This window comes from Peromyscus maniculatus, chromosome 21 (assembly GCF_049852395.1).
Source record: "Peromyscus maniculatus bairdii isolate BWxNUB_F1_BW_parent chromosome 21, HU_Pman_BW_mat_3.1, whole genome shotgun sequence".
Classification (NCBI taxonomy): Eukaryota; Metazoa; Chordata; class Mammalia; order Rodentia; family Cricetidae; genus Peromyscus; species Peromyscus maniculatus.
The window spans coordinates 24207326-24225274 of NC_134872.1; the positions used below are offsets into that span (position 1 = coordinate 24207326).

Genomic DNA, 17949 nt, shown 5'->3' on the forward strand with positions numbered 1-17949 from the left:
ACAAGGACGAAAATGAAGGGCCCATGAGAGAAGAAAAGAGACTATCACTCCCTCAGGCTGGTTGAGGTCTCTTATGGCTGACAGTTAAGGATTTCAACACAGCTGACTTAATCACCTAAAATGTCTATATTCTGCTTTTTGAGAAAATCTCAAAATTCAAATCATGAGCCATATTCATGATAAAAAAAAATATATGTGTTGGCTAGGGAGATGGCTCTGTGGGAGAAACTCTTACTATGGTAGAATAAAGAGCTAAGTTCAGAAGCCCAGAACCCACACAAAGCCAGAATGTAATCCCAGCACTCCTATGACAAGATGGGAGGTGGAGATACTATAATCCTTGCCTGGTGTGTACCTCTGCTGATCGATGTTTTCTCAGTACCATGTTCTCATATGTAAATCTGTACAATGTGCTTCATAAACCGCTTTACCTTTACTAAAGGAAAACTCAATTGGCAAAAATAAGTTGAGCTGGGCATTTGTTGTGTGTGGCTTTTAACCCCTACAGGCAGGAGACAGACAGAGGCAGATGGATCTCTGTGAATTCAAGGCCAGCCTGGTCTACAAAGGGAATTCCAGGAGAGCAAGAGCTATATGTAAGACATTGCCTCAACAAAACAAAACAACATGAAATATACCTGAGCTGGTAGAACAGCTCAAGAGTGAAGTTGTTTGCTGCCAAGCCAGAAGACCCGAGGTCTAGCTCTGGGACACAAATGGCAGAAGAAGAGAACCGGCTTTGACAAGGTGTTCTCTGACCTGTACATGCATGAGTATGTCTATACACATACCCACCCAACACAAATAACTGTAATAAAAAATAAAATACCCAAATATTTTAATTACTCTTTTAAACTTAGATATTGATTGCACCCTTTCAACAATGTAGCTTCAAGAGTCCCAGAGACCATCTCTTGGGCTTTTAAAGACACTTCCATGCAGCTCTCTATCCTAAGAAGAGAGAAAGTTCACCTCTCCAATGTGTCATGTACCACTCTCTGTTTTTTCTTCTTAACCAACCCCACCTTGGCTTCCTACTGACTCACCATAAGTTCTTTTCTATGGTATTAATCAAGACCCCCAACCTCACCTGGATAAAAAACACTGGAAAGACCTCATCAGGCTATATGCCCAGTGATGTGTTTCATCTACCATTGCTGCTACTGTTTTGACCCTCTCAGAACCTGGTACCTATTCTGCAAGAAGTTCAAGTCACATGGAAAAGCCATATCTGATCTCTATTCAACAATGCAGACCTCTCAGTTGGTAACTAGCATGCATGGGCATGGGCCATCTTGTATGTCCAACTGAGACAAATAGTTGGTAGACTCTATCCAGCTAACATATGAGAATGACAAATTCCTGAAAAATCCTAAACAATAACTGCTCACTTTTGTGCTAATTAAAGATGAATGAGTGATTGTAACAAATAGTTGCTTTAATCTAGTCAGTTTAGGAATTATTCTGCATAGTAAAAACTCATTGAAACTGAAAGTGACTTAGACCAGAATGTCCCCATAACATCAGAATGGGATGGAAATACAGATACTACTACAGCTCTCCATAATCACTTTATTCTGTGTTAAGGGGATATTCAGATTTAAATAAAACCCATTCTCAGTCTCCCAATAGCTCATAATTCCAAAAGCCTTTACTCTTTAATGCTCACATGGAATAGGGAATTCTCAAAATCCTTGAACATTTAAAACGAATTCTTAGAGCTCTATCTGCATGATAGTGAACGATCATTTGGTTAAAATATTAAAACAATATTCATAGGTGTTCTTGAAGGGAGCACTTTAGCAAAACCACATGAAAGGAAGTGTTAGGAAAACTTACTTGAAGAAACTCTAGGTTAAAGTAAAGTAAAAATAACTCTTTAATGGGTAGAATATTCAGAAATGTTAAAATATCCAAGAGGAGTTGTCCATAGAACTTTTAATAAAGTTGTTTGGGGAAATAACTAGAAAGACAGGGGATATTAAAGGATGTAGGAAGGAACAGGAACCATCATTCTGCAGTCCTGATGAAGTCTCGCCCTGGCTGACAGTTAAGGATTCTATCACAATTACCTCTTGCTCTGGAGGCTGCCCACAGAGACAACCTCCCTTTTATATGGATATTTTTCAAGTAAGAATATAAAACTATCTATTAACCACATGCAAGCCCTGAGTTAATTCATATTCATGCCTTTTGAATATGGCCAATACTACTTTACAACCTTACTGGGAAATCTCACAGACAGGACTATCAGCTCCATTTATGGTCAAAGCATTTCTGAACTGTCTTGTACAACCAATCCTAAGCATGGTGCATCAGGAACCACTCAATGATCTTTGAGTCCCTTACTCACTCTTTGAGATGTGACTCCAAAATAATACACATGACTATCGTAAAAACATTTAAGAGAAATTCTCTTTTGAGTTGCCAACACCCACATGGAGATGCTTACTATCCTTTTAAACAACTCTATTAACTTTGAAGGTTAAATCCATTTTAAGAGCACTTCCTAATAAACTCCAACTATGCTCATAATGACTGGCCCAATCATTGTTTCCAACAGCAAAGTCTAGTATCTAGGCTTCCCCTGAGTAGAGGTCTCTGAAAGGATTCTCAGGGCTACAGCATAAGCTGTGTCTCTGGCCCCACCCACTGCCTCTTTACAGTTTGATCAATGTATTATTTTCCAGTAGGCAGCATAAAAACAAGGTTTTCATAGACAGATTAAACTGAGAAATTGGAATAAAAAATGCTATCTACAGAAACCAAACTTTACTTTCAAAGTATATTGCACAAATATTTCTGCCCTCCCCCCCCTTATTTGGTGTGGCTTCAGCACAGAAACTCATTTTTAGACAGATGCTTTACAACTGTCAAGGGCTATGCTCAATTAGGCATCTCTTTGTAAAAAACCTGCCCCTGCTCTCCTTGAGAATCACTAAATACTTGAGGAAGGAACATGTGAAAGATGAAACACAACTGTATCAACAGTAGATCATGGAATCTGTTCATTAAAAATTATAGACCTGAATTCAGCCTGACACTAACTAGACTGGTTTTGGTTTTATAACTTTATTTCCATAAAATGCTCATTGGAATAATAACACTTGCACTGTCTCAAGGAGTTCCTGAAAAATTCAAAAGCGACATCTAAGCCAGAGGTGGGCAGCTTGGGGAATGGCATGATCTTAGCAATTAAGTATTCATCCATGTATTTTTCATTTTCTAGCTATGGAGACTAGAGTCAAGCAGGAGAGATTACAGTAAGAATGCTAGCTACATTGGAATTTGTTCCATATATTTACATTAAACGTGTTTAAAAAATCTGTGTTACTATGATTCTAATTTGAGTTACGATTATTTTTCTCACATCTTTTTTTACGAGCAATTTAGGCAAAATAACCACATTTCACTTCAGAGCTCGTGACTATGTAGGAAGAGGTGGCAGTCAAATGTTTAATCACCAGCATGAAATGGGCACAGAAGATCCTAATAGATACTAGTCACTGTAACTGAGACAAATGGCCGAGCATGTTAGCATACCATTCTAATCTCAGCATTTGGGAGACAGGGGCGGGTGGATCATGTGAGTGTAGGGGCAGCCTGGTCTACATAATACATTCGAAACTAGCCGAGGTGACATAGGGAGACTTTGTTTCAAAAGACAAAAACTGGTACAGACACACTGCTAAGTGGCAGCCAAGAAAAGAGCTCTGGCTTAGGAACCTGGTAAAACACATCCCCCTTCTGGTCTCCGGTTCGTGGCCCTGTGAGTACTGTTGCCTTAAGAAATTCTTCCATTCAGGCTCTCTACTGAGCTGTGTGTTTGAGACCCATGATGTGACAGGTTCAACTCATTGACTCCTGAGAATCTCTTACCTACAACCCTTCATAATTCTGTTAGCAATCTGCCATCCTGCTCTGAAAACCCAGGGGTCATGATTACATCTGCAGCTGCTAAACAGAGGGAATTAATGGTTTATCACGCTCCCTTCCCCTACACCACTATTTCTACTTAATTTTTCATGGGACTCTCAAACCTGCACATTCTACTGTCTTGTTTTTGATGTGGTGTCACATTGTGTGTTCTACAAAGCAGGAGGGAAACACACATGAAACCCAGGTAATAAAACACGTGGCATGGAGTATTTGATCAATTAAAGCCAGAATGGTAAGGAAATATTCACCAGGACAGAACTATGTATTTAGCTTGTTCTTTTGTATAGTGCCACTAAAATGGATATTTAAAATTTGAAATAACAGTGAGCACAATTTCACAGATCCTTATAAATAAATTGCTTCTTTTCAAGCCACTGAAGGGTGGCTTATACCATTTGACTCATATACCTCCATATTACCTAGGCTCAACTCTGTAGCATTTGTAATATGCTGCCAATTGCTTTTATATGAGTAGAAATCAACTGTAAATGGAGAAAGGAACCTTGTTTTCCTGGATTTGAAGTAGCTGCAGCTACAACACACTTACCTCCACAAGTCTGCCTGTGTGCTCATGAAATATCGCAGCATATTCTTTGATTTCCTTTTCTCGACCATTCTTAGCAGCTTCAATGAGAACCAGGAGTGGAACTGTTGTGTCCAAGAAAGAGTCTGATACGTGATCTATAATAGCTTTGCGGAGCTGAGAAGAAGAAAAAAAATGCCTTTTATTTATGAGAAAAAGTTCATGTTATTTTCTGGTCTGGATCGCGTTGGTTCTAAAAGTTCATTTTACACATTTCTTAAGCAGTCCTGACAATCATAATATGTGGCACAGTGTGTAAACACCCTTTACAAGCAAAATAAGCAAAATATTCAGGATAAAAAATGAGACAGCAGTAAGTCTCTTGCTCCCAAAAGCCACTCATTTTTTTTATCATACTTTATTTAGCACATAATTCAAATTATAAGTGGTAATTCAATATTTTTCCCTCAAGGAAATTACATGATTAGTAAGTCCAGCATGTGTACAAATAAAATGCACATATTGTATTTTAATAATTACAAAATTATAAAATACATTCTAACTTATTGGAAAAATTGATGATACATTTTGATTATCTAAATTGTAGACTTCATGGTAATTAAACCAAGTGAGATCACAAATTGCACCAGATGATAACAGATTAATAGAGCAAGAAAAATAAATGAGTTTGATGTCCAATTTTCTCCATTTGCATTAATTGTTCTTGCCCTCACACCTTAAATTATTGAACAACTGTAACATTCTGCCACAATTAGTTCTTTTAAATTAAATTACATGGAAGCATATAAATGACTTCAGATAATTGCTGTACTCAGCAGAAATTTTCTGAGATTTAAAAATGGCATTGAAGATTAATTTATTGTATTTCTAGTACTGAGACTACAGGGATTACAACATCCTGATATTATACTCTAAGAAACAACATCAATGGTTATTAAAGAGCCTTAAAGCTTTTAGATCAACCTGTTCATTCAGTTTAGTGACTTCTCTATAAATTGGATAAGGATAAGGATCAGATTAAAAAAAAACTTGTAATTTGACATCTGTGAGGGTTACATGTTAGGGTATTTTTAAAACCAGTTGACTGCTTAGTTTTAAATAGTGTAAGAATTTCTATTGGTATAGTTTCCAGGTTCAGAATGATAGAACTTTATTTGTACAAAGCATTATCTTGCTAGGAATATAGCTCAGTGACAGAGTACTTGCCTTCCGTGTGTGAAGCCATAGGTTCAATTCCCAGCACTTCAAAAAAAGTGCTGTCTTTCTATAATAATTATCAATGATAAATATGTAGGGACAATCAGCTTCTTGTACAAAAACACCTCCACTCATATTGGTAGAGCTAGCTGAGAAGCGTTATGAAGTTTTCTAGCTCCCAATTACATCATAGACTGCAGGAAGGTCCTCAGTGAAAATTTCTGCTCACTATGAAGTAGGTTAAACTACTATGGCAACAAATTAATATTTACTGGGCATCTATGACAAGGTGTAGAAGATGAGAGGTCACAAGAGAAGGTGATGGCCTAAATGAGTGAGCAGTGTGTTTTTAGTTCATGAGGAATGGATCAGAGAAGTCAGGGGCACAGGCTAGAGTTACAGTTGGGAAGCACATGCTGTGTCCATTTTAGAAACAGTGGGGAGATGTATTGAGGGTCTCAAGAGCAGGGAAGAGTTTGTAGTGACAGCCCCCAACCCCATTCTTTTCTGGAACTTGTAACTTGGCTGTGAGAGATACCTCTTCACTAGAGTTCATCTATGGAAGTCAGAATATTGGAGTTTGCTCAAGCAAATAATACAGACAGAACCTTAATGACAGACACACAGTGAGGAGACATTCAAGGGCACAATTGGCAGCACCACCATTTGTAGACAGGTCCATGGAAGAACAGGACTTAAAGGGGCTGAGAGGATGGCCAAATAAAGAGTACAAATTACAAGAACTAAAAGACAAACTTCAAATAAATCTCAATGTGGTGACTCTCCAAATATGTACATCCTACCAAACAGTTATCTTCACCATCACTGTGGACTCTTTGAGATACCTGACTCTATCCAATGAAACAAGTGTTTCTGAACAGCATCTCAAGAGCTAGGTATTCTGAGAAAGGTGAAGAGGAAAATGTATAAACACATATAATCTAGCAGAGGAATGTGAGGCATTAAACACTGCAAGAAAGGAAAACCAGGAGACTAAGATCATATGTGTGTGTGTGTGTGTGTGTACACATATATACATGTACATATATGTATGTAGTATATACATACATACATATGCCATATATATAATATAATATATATACACATATATATATATATAAACTTTGAAAGAACTGAACTTATAAAACAGAGATTTGTTTATAGAGTTTGATCTCTAAGAAGGTTATGGGTGAACACAGCAACTGCAAGCTTTATATAAAATTGGTTATAGAAATCCTACTACTATTTCTTCAAGAGTGATTAGGGTACAAGATAACAGAGATGCAGGGTATAAAATCTGATTTTTAGTAATTTGACTGTGAGATGAAGAAGCAAAATTTAATATTAGCTACCTTGAAATGCATGCTTAAAAACAGGCTACTTTTCATAAATGGAAATGATATAGTCCCTGTCCACAACCAAAGCTAAAATGTCACAATGCCTTCCTATGGTTTTTCAAATGATACAATTTCTTCATAAAATATAGAGTCAGAGACTGTTGTCTCACATCATAAGACATTTATTCATTTTTTACCTCACGACAGAAGAAATTTGTCAAAAATTTGTGACATGTGGCCTGAAGCCTTTAAGAGCAGGCCTTATTTTCTTCCAGAAAGCACTTTAACCCCAGCAAATAACAAACTGCTGAACTAAACATCCCAGAGTTCTCTCCAAAGTCTCTGCCTGGCTCGTCCAATGCAAACCGTTTATCTGGATGCTCAGTACCAAGGTGAAAGCTGACCTCAGAGGCCTTCAGTACTGCACTGCATATTCTCTACATCAGTCTGCAATCTCAGCTCTTGCTGTGGGCCTTGATACTAGGTCCTCTGAAGACATCCTATGCATCTTCCTGTTATTCTGACTCAGTGCTGACTCTAAGTCTCTGTGAGGTAGTCAGGTAAAGCACAGCTGCAGCTTGAAAGGTCTAGAGAGCTCACATCCTCAAGAAGAACCATAAACAGTGGCAAGAGCTGCTAGAATTGGCTTCCACCATTGACCAGACAACATGAAGAGAAATTCTGATTCACAGAAGTCCTTAAGTCCCTGTTGCCTATAGCTGCAGCCTCCCATGCATACCCTCTCTTTTCCACCTCGCTCGGTATTTACAGTATATACATATATTGGAACCACCTCCCAAATAAACTCCCTGCACTGACGTCTAGTACTAAATGTCTGGCCTTGTGAACTAGGTCCAATTAAAAACAGGCACCTTCCTCTGTTGGCAATGCCTGGTCATTCCCCTCTGATAGGTTCCATGTCTTCATACGCTAATCTTTGCAGATCATACTCTGTCACTTCTGCTTTGCACATCACTGAATGTAACTCTCTCAGGCCCTACATTTTGCTAACTATGAAAACAGGATTATTATGGGATAAAACTAGCCAGGTGGCTAGGGACAAAATATAGAAAGTCTAGGATGTTCTGTTAAGCAGTCTTCTTCATTTGTCTTGACAAATTCCTATGAGACATTCTCTTTACACCTTGTCTATACATGTATTAATTACGTAGCCTGTAGCTTATTTATTTTCATGCTGTCTTCTTGTCCAGGGGCTTACTATATTTCTTTCACTTGGATGACATAAAAAACATTCTAAACAAGACTCTAACACATGAAGCCGTAGTGATAAAATTTGAAGTTAGTAGGAAGCCAATAGGAGTTGTGGGGTATGAATTTTCAATAAATACTTGCTGTGGTCAAGCATGAATGATGTCGGAGCAGAGCCAAACTGAGGGGCTTTCTATATTTTCTCACTATAGCTTAATAAAAGGCTTTGAGGCATCATTTTTTTATTTCCTGCTGATACAAGTGGTTTAGTATCTCAAATAAAATAATATATTTCTCTACAATTGAAACACAAAAGTGAAAGCCCCATGTGGAAACTGTAAGGAAGCCTACCAGATTTATCAAATGAAGGAAAAGAATGAATTGTGAGGAGAAGAGGCATACAAGGCAAAGAAAATATTTCAGGAAAGTATTCCTCCTTTCAAAAATCAGAAAATCTCTGTGTATACAGATGCCTTTTAATCTTAAGTAAGTGAGAAAAATATGCTTTGCACAACTCGGCTAATCAATAAGAACTAAATCAAGTAACAATTCAGTGTCTAGTCACTGTGCCAAGTTTGTGGGATGTGGTCTCATGAGAACTTAATATGTGGATGATGATTGGTACAGGAGCCGATAATAGCTTTCCAAGTGTTGTGTTTGAGCTGCCAATGTGAGAAGCAGAGATGCCTCTAGCCAGGCAATCAAACAACGAAATAATCAATCGGAGGCATGTGCTTCTTTTGTTTGCTGTTGTCAGAATTCTATTTTAATTGCTATAGTATATCATTACTTTAGCATCTATGAACCGTAATGCCTTCTCTTAGCAATATAAAGAAGGGAGACTTTTATCCTGCCTTTAGTAAAATTAAGTATGTCTCATTCTTCACAAGACAGCAGAAGTTGAATATATTTGGATGTTTTGATTTTTAGTGAAGTAACAAACATTTAAAAACATTCTTCATTGATTGGGTGTTCCAATAGATAAGTAATTAATTCTCAAGCAAATAGTAGGAGGCCAGGTGAAAGGGTAAAGAAAAGTAAAGTTTTGAAAAATGTGTAAAAGAAATAATGAGAAAAATGGATGACAGTAAAATCAGTGCATATGGTTCTAGGGTTTTTGCAAATCAACAAGTCGTTTTCTTTGTCCTCTGGTGTGGTGATTACACACATGGACTTTAGTTAAATTGTACCTGGGATGGAACCATGGCTCTAACAAGTAAAGTTTAGCAAATGAATACACCTGAGAACTGATATAACACTGTAGCATTATTTCTTTTTTCAAGGATGAAATCAATAACTCAAAGAACTTACTAGAAAGTTCTGCAAATATTCAGCAAATGAGAGATCTGATCATAATTACCATTAGAAACATTTACAATCCACTGGGAAGAAAATCCTCCCTAAAAGAAAGAACCAAATATAGGCAAGGAAGGGATAGCTCTTGTGAAAGAAGTCCTCGTGTTTCTTTTTTAAATATTTTTATTTTATAGTTAATTTAATTTTAAATATCAGCCGTGGACTCCCCTGTCCTCCCTCCTCCTACCCCCCAGTCTTCCCTTCTAACCCACCCCCCATTTCCACTGCCTCCAAGGCAAGGTCTCCCCTGGGGATTCAGCCCAGCCTGGTAGATTCAGGTGAGGCAGGTCCAGTCCCCTCCTCCCTGCATCAAGGCTGAACAAAGTGTCTTAGCATAGGCCCTCGGTTCCAAAAAGCCAGCTCATGCACCAAGGACTGGTCCTGGTCCCACTTCCTGGGGGCCTCCCAAACAGTTCAAGCTCATCAACTGTCTCACTTAACCTGAGGGCCTGGTCCAGTTCCATGGGGGCTCCTCAGCTTCACAGTTCTTGTGTTTCCACTAGTTTGGCTATTTGTCCCTGTACTTTTTCCATCATGGTCTCGATATCTCTTGCTCATATAATCCCTCCTCCCACTCACCGGTTGGACTCACAGGTGGAGCCCTTATGTTTTTAAGTGCTCTCAGAAAATAATAGGAATTCCTGCTGGAGAAAAGAGCTAAGGTTTGCTGGAAGGAGTCGTTTCTGTATGATTTTGGAACTCAGGTAACTTAAGATGAGAAAGAGAAGGCCAGGAAGCAGAGAAGGGGCAGAGCGCAGGATGCCACGAGCCTTCTTCCAGTACACTGAACACATTGAGCTTGCAACTGCATGCTGAAGGAAGACATGGTCATTTGCTGAGAAGTTAGTAGAGCCTTCTATCAGAGGTGGGTGGGTGGGTGTGTATCTCTGGTGAGGAGGAACTAAAGAGATTTAAAAAAAAAAAACCCTAAAGAACAAAAATGTTGTGATCAAGTCACAAAGAATGGAGAAATCCATGCCAAGATCTTTGACTGGATCCCTAATAAAACAGGTGAGAAAGCCAGAGAGCAAGAAAGGTGAAACAAAAATCCGACTATGTCATATGCTAGAACATTTCATCTTCCTGCTCCACAATGTCTAATGGCAACTCTTTAGACACTCCTAAGACATATATGGCTCCTCTTACAAACTCAATCATTCTCTGATCTGAAGCTAAGGCATTTCTGTTACTGATGAAGAAGTAAGTTATGAAATGGATAAGGATGGATGAGCAAAAAGAGAGGTTCTTAGGATGTTTTACTAAAAATAAAACCAGTTCTAGAACAAGAGGTGATCATTAAATATTTCAAAGGCAGTTTAAGAGCAGGGCTTTGCTTTTGTGAGAAAAGAGCATATGTAAGGTGCTTAGAATAAACTCTTCAATGTTGAAAGCATAAAAAGACGTAGAGATTACTCATTTCACTGTTTCGACATTTTTTTTTCTGAGACACAGTGTCATGTATTCCAGGCTGGTTTTAAATTTGTTTATAGCAGAGGGTAACCTTGTGTGTCTGATCATTTTGTCTCTTTATCCTGAGTGCTGATTTGACAGAGAAGTATCACCATGCCCAGTTTATGATTAGGAACTGATACCAGAGCTACAAGCATGCCAAGAACGCACTCAACCAACAGTTACATTCCCAGACCTCAAGTATATGCACAAACTATATACCCAAAACATAGACCTCACAGTGGGAAATGAAGTCATCTTGGGTGTGGGGAAAGAGTAGTTGGATAATGAGAATCAGAGCAACGGAGAGTAGCCCTGAAGATCACAGGTGTCTCCAAAGAGTCCACTTCATTTCATGTCTTCACACACACACACACACACACACACACACACACACACACACACACACACACACGTGCTGTTTCTGCAAATGAAAAAGAGCTTCTGCTTGGTCCTTCATTTAGAGTGAATTTTATGGCTGTATTGAACCTGTACAGTGTAGAAGAAACTCTACTCTTGAACTTTGGATCTTAACATCCTCCTGAGCCTTGGCATGGTTGTTGGTTTTGCTGCCACTATCACAAGTGAAGACCATGTGGAAAGAGCCCTGATGGTCCCTAGTGGTGGCTCCTTGGGATCACAATGGCGCCTATTCATGGTGGTTCATAAAGAAAGGAGAAACCAAAGCTGTGCTCCAGAGGACAGCTGTTCTCTACAAACTGAAATGACTAGGAGGAAGTATTAGCTGCCCTGATGTGACAGTCTGGATCTCACCAATGATGGTGAGAAGACAAATCATGCCTGATTGCAAGATAAAATGTAGGACATCTGGGAATATTTCAATTTGAAGCAAACACTTCAATTTTTAAACACTTTTTTAAAAAAATGAAAGTATGTCCCATGCCACATTTGAAACATAATTATGTTAAGACATATTTGTTGCTAACCTAAAATTCAGACTTAACTGGGCATGTTAAGTTTGATTTGCTATATCTTCTGATTCAATGTGTAAGAAATTGCTTTTTCTGAAGTCCTTGAGAAAAATAATAACTATAAAAGTTGGGAAGGTATGAATGTAGATTAGCATTTTGTGCATGGATTTGCTGGTGGCAAACTCGATGGAAGAGACAGGGACAAGAAATACTGTGGTTGACAGTCATAGAAACAGTTCTTCTAAACCCTAAGAAGAGCAGGAGGGGTAAGAGCTCTGAAGAAGAGCTGGGAGGGGGAGCATGTAGCTGAGCTGGTAAGTGTTTGCTAAGCATATAGGAAGATCTGGCTTTGTACCTAATACCTCAGGAAAAAATTAACCTAGCATGGTGGTGTATCCCTGTGACCCCAGCCCTCGACATTTGGGAGGCCAGACATTTGAGGCCAGCATGAAATAGAGCAGACTCTGTATCAATAGAGGGGTGGAAAAAATCCTAGGGAAGACAGAAAATAAAAATCATACAAGAATGAAGAAGGCCAACTCTGAGGGTCCACATTTCTGGGTCCTTGTCTAGGTCTTGACTCAATGCTCCTTGCTCCTTAGTCCCTGACCGCACTGTCTGGCTTTCTCATCAGTGTCCCAAAGGGGCTGTGCTGGTATACACTTTTGACTTTTACATCCCTTAATTCTAACAGCTGACAGCAGAAAGAGAATTCACATCAAGGCCCTAATGCTGAGAAAACATGATTTTCACAGAATTTAAAATTCTGCTGTGACACAACCTCACTATCTAGGGATCCTTATTATTCTGTATATGGATCTACTTCTGAATTAAAATATGGCCCACATTTCTCTAATTCTTCCCAGCCGTTTCTCTAACTCTTCCCCTTTAACTAAGATAATGTATAGCATTAAAAGCTTCTGGTTAAAAGCCTTTCCCCCTGCTTTTATGAGTTAATGGTGACTATGTTATAGCTGTCCATAAGAAAAAAAAGGTAATTAACAGTGAAAAGGAGTAGGAAGCAAAGGCCTTGGAAATTGGCTAAGTTTCTAAGCAGGGAGGGGAATTAATTTGTGTCCCAACACCGGGCTTCTCAACAGCTTAGTAAAATCCTTTCTGATCCTCTGATGCTGGTGACTAATGACCAATAGAGTGCCTCAAGAGAAACTATCTTCTGAAGCACCCACAAATCATGAAGAGAAAAAAAACTGAAACTGCTTGATGCTCTCTGCATTAGGACAAGAAATTCAGTGTGTACCTGTCTCAGTTAACTGTTGCCGTTACAGGAAGTCATGGCCAACACAACTTAAGGAGGACAGGGTTTGACAGGTTTACACTTCCTCATCACTGTTGATTGTTGAAGGACATCAGGACAGGGACTCAAACAGGCCAGGGACCTGGAGGCAGGAGCTGATGCAGAGCTGTGGAGGCATGCTGCTTACCAACTTGCCCAACCTACATTCTTAGTGAACCCATTTCCACCAGCCCAGGGGTGGCACCACCCACAATAGACTGGGCTCTCCCTCACTGATCATTAAGAAAAGGACCTATAGGCTTGCTGACAATGCGATCTTCTGCAGGCATTTTCTTAAGTAATGTTTCCTCCTCTCAGATGCCACCTACTTGTATCAAGCTGACATTAAAACTAGCCAGCACATGAGCCGGGTGGTGGTAGCACATGCCTTTAATCCCAGTACTTGGGAGGCAGAGCCAGGTGTATCTCTGTGAGTTTGAGGCCAGCCTGGTCTACACAGCAAGATCCAGGACAGGCACCAAAACTACATAGAGAAATCCTGTCTCAATAAACCAAACAACAACAACAAAACAAAAACCTGACCAGCACAGTACTGTCTTAAAACCAGCCTACCAGCATCTCTAAACATTGAGTGTGCCAGATAGTCATATATACTGATTTTATTTTATGTGGAAGTGAATGTGTGTACATGTGTACATGTCTATTTGCGCACAAGTGTGTGTGTGTGTGTGTGTGTGTGTGTGTGTGTGTGTGTGTGTGTGTGTGCGCTGCACATGTGTGTGAGGTCAGAAGGCAACTTCAGATGTCATTAAGGGTGATCCATACACTGTTCACTTGTGTCAGAGCTTGCCACTAGGAGGAGCACAGCAGGTAGTCTGGGCTGATTGGGCAGAGAGGCCCAGGAATCCACTTGTTTCCGTCACCCCAGCTCCAGGATTACAAGCCTGCCCTACCGCACCTGGCCTTTTCCCAGGAGGGTTGTGGGGATTGAAATCGGGTCCTCTTGCTTGCAAGGCAAGCACTTTACCAACCAAGCCATCTCTCCAGGGCAGCCATATGCAGGCGCTTAATATCCAAAGCCCCATTTCACATGGTTAATTGCATTTCACAGGTTAGGAGATGGCCATGAGAAATGGACTCTATGCCCGAGAACTCCCGTCAGATGAGGACAGAGCCAAGATTCAACTGCAATTCTATGTGACATTAGGGCGCCTACTTTTTCTTCTATTTGCTGCAGAACATTGGAGGCACGTAAATGCAGAGAGGATAAGCTTTGCTTTTTGGTTTCCTCTTCTATAATTTTAAAAGACCAAAAACAATACACAGGACAGCAATGAATGACACTTCTTTTGCTTCTGATTCCTACCCGGTGCCTCCCTTTCCTCTCACCTGTCTGCGGAGGTCTCTTGTCTTCTTGCTCATGTTGTCTATGGCGGCATTCAGGGTATTACTCTTCTCTGCTTTTCCAGTCTGCAAGGAAGCACAACACTGACATAAGCAATGCTACCAAATTACTCTTTATCACTTAGCAATTTGCTTTCGAAATTTCCTGAAAATAACAGCTTGAAAAATTCAAGAATAGTTTTCAAAACTGCTATGACAGTGCATATGATTCATGAGCACTTCACTGAAACACTAAGTAGCACAGCGATTAAAGCGCACATTATTTTCTTCTTTGAGCGTCTGTAATATTTCTGATACAGGGGTTTGATCGTATTCAATGTGGCAGCAGGCAGAGCATTGTCTCCACCAAACTCTGATCTTCATTCTTAACAAGTCAACTCCTTAACCGTTAAGCATGCAATTAGCTTAAAAGCATTAGATGCCCAATTTGTCAACTTCCGTGGGAGTTTCTGAAGTCATTTTCTTGGTGTATTGTGTAAGTTATGCAGAGCCATATTGGAGTTTTGCTAAACACTAAATAAAATATGCAGTGCAAATTCATACAATTTGCAAAAGTTGACCACAATTTTAGCTGACAATATTCCAAGAACAAATTGTTTTAAGTGCGAACTGGATGCTGCTTTTGGCTCCTTAAGATAATTTGTGCAACACGTTTTCATTCTGTAAGCAGCACAGTTCTCTCTGTTACATCCTTTAACCTAAGGGCTTGGACTTCTTCACACATGCAGAGTCACCTTGGTTGACATTTGCTACATATTATTGTTGTGGGAGACAACTGGGTTGAATCTAATCATACTTTCTCCATGATACCTCCCAGAAAAAGAGATTGGAAAAAAATCATTATGTGTTTCACCTCTAAGAAAATTGCTGCTGCTCTTAAATTAATAGACTGAGAGGAGACTTTGAAAAATCAGCAGCTGGTCATTGAACTGCTAGAATAGACCCCATGGAAAGAGACACTGAAGCGCAGCACAGACGAGGCAGCACATCAAACCCTCTCTCCCTAGACCAAACTCACAGAAAAACCAATGCCATCCAATAGAACAATGTCTTAACAACAAAATCAAGATCATCTATTGTACAGAACAGATGTACCTGATTCTTCTGGTGCCCTGCCATCTTCTCAAATACTACTCTCTGAAGTGCCATATTTGCAAGGCTTTCTATCCCTTTCCCCAGTTCTTACACATAGGCACCTGTTAAAATCCTTGCTGTCCCTCAGTGGTTTCCAATGGAATTCCCTCAATGGATAGCTCCTCTTGAAACAATTCCCATGATCACAGTGAACTCTTACCTCTCCTTGTTTCATTGGCATTTTCCAACAGGCTCATTTCATCTCTATGCCTTCACAGCACCCTTACCGTAATTACTTGTAAGGGAGTTATTGAACCGGTTTGATGAGTACATAAATTAACAACTTCATTCAAAGTGCAACCTGGTTTAATTAGGGCTCCATAACAAGCCAGAGAGGTAGTGATGAACCTGGAGTTTACCAATCAGCCAGAAGACACAACCAAATGACTCTTTAGCAATTGCTGGTACCCACTAAACTACAACATATAGATGGCCAAAAACAACAATCACTTGAGAGCATGCAATACTCTGCAAGATGCTTGGTATCCATGGTCATATATCTACTAGGTTGTACTAATGGACACAGATAATGCCTAAGGAACAACAGCATAGATCGTCTGCTGGCCTCTGCATGTACACACATGTGCATCATCATAAACACACACGTGCACACACACACATAAAAATAAGAGATTTTAATTAATTTTAAAAGATATAAAATGTGCACATGATAGAAACTGTCCATAGTAAAATAAGAGGGGAATGAAGGAAAGCATAGTGGGATATATTGGTGTTGGGTCATTTAACCAAGGGAAAAAAAAAGGTCTCAATACCAAAGTGATGATGAAGAATGTATTCAAATGAAACTTGTGATTACTTTAACAGCTCTACTTAAGCAGTCTTTATATTAGCAACAAAAAATTATGAAGGATTAAGTCAGGGCTACAAAAAGCAATGGTATAAACAGATCTACAATGGGCCTAAATGCAGTTTCTAATTTTACCTAAAGAGCCTAGCCTCTATTCTCTAACCTTATGCATTATTAGCTCTTGGATATGTCTTTTTCTATTTCATGAAGGCAGTGATCATCCCACATGGGCAGGAGTAAGGACAGAGATCCCCACGCCCTCTCACCCCCTGCCCTGGCATAAGGAATTATATGAGAGACTCCTGTTGTGTTGGCTGTAAAAAAAAAAAAACTCACCAGCTTCTGTGCTGTGATTCATCAGAACAAGTAAAAGATGTCAGCCTGCCTAGACCTAGCAGCAGACACACACAAAGCTTTAATAAAGGGTGACGGGAGGTGACAGCATGAGAAGATTCAATAAGAACTTTAAAGATAATTTCCTAATTTCCACCCAGAGCTTAACCTTAGTTTAAAATATTTCATTGGGTCAAAGGTACTTTGTTCCCTGGGTAGTAATAAATAGACCCTAATGCTACAGGAATTATTAAATTTTCTTTTTTATTCCCTCCTTTTATCTCCCATCCCCAATACCTTTCTTCTTTCTTACCCCCAGGTTTTTATTGGGTTCTTTCTCTATTTATCCAGATTTATTTGGCTTCAGTTGAGCCATTTTATACCTCTTTATTCCTTTTGCATGGCATAAAAATAAATAAAGCAAGGAGAAATAGCCCTGTCCTGTTTAAAAGCACCTCATTCCTTCTGTTTTCAAAGCCTTAACAAATCATCAAGCAATGAGCTAGGGCTAAAGGCAAGTCCTGTGTTCTGAGATGTGAGATGTGTAGGGCAGGATATTAAAACACAACCGTAGATAACAGTCAGGGCCTGCCTATCACTAAGTGCTCAGAAGAGAAGAAGCCCCTTTAGAGAACCCTTGACAGGATCCATCATTAAGTGAGCACAGCCCTGCTAATGGAAAAGGAATGACTTTCAGAGAGCACCAAGGAGAGAGACACTGGGAAATACGGTAAGGATCAGCACTGTGTAGAGAAAAACCACTCATTCTCATCATTCAATGAACTTGCCATAAGGAAAGGCTTTGTTGAAGAAAACAATCCTGCGCATTATTTTATTCAGTAAAACATCATTAGAATCACTTTGTGACTTATATGGTCTCAAAGTCATCCAAGCTTGTACCTGTATATAGTCTTAACCAAGAACCTTTCCATCAGTGTTCTATTTCACAAACTATAGTTAATTATCTCATGATTCTCATGAACCATTGTCTACACCTTTGGAAACAAGCATATGAATTAACTCTCTTTGATTTGCCCCAAGCTAGGTGCACC

At 39.4% G+C, this 17949-nt stretch overlaps 1 protein-coding gene across 8 annotated transcripts in view; it reads right to left on the reverse strand.

Moving 5' to 3' along the window:
* Ctnna3 (catenin alpha 3) overlaps positions 1-17949 on the reverse strand; it is a 1515753-nt gene that overhangs the window by 723310 nt on the left and 774494 nt on the right. For all 8 annotated transcript variants that reach the window (XM_042266693.2, XM_042266694.2, XM_076557108.1 and 5 more), the window contains 2 exons: positions 14608-14688; positions 4487-4639 (listed from right to left, as the gene is read on the reverse strand). In XM_042266693.2, coding sequence (XP_042122627.1) covers positions 4487-4639; positions 14608-14688 — 234 coding nt within the window. The remainder of the gene's footprint in view (positions 1-4486; positions 4640-14607; positions 14689-17949) is intronic.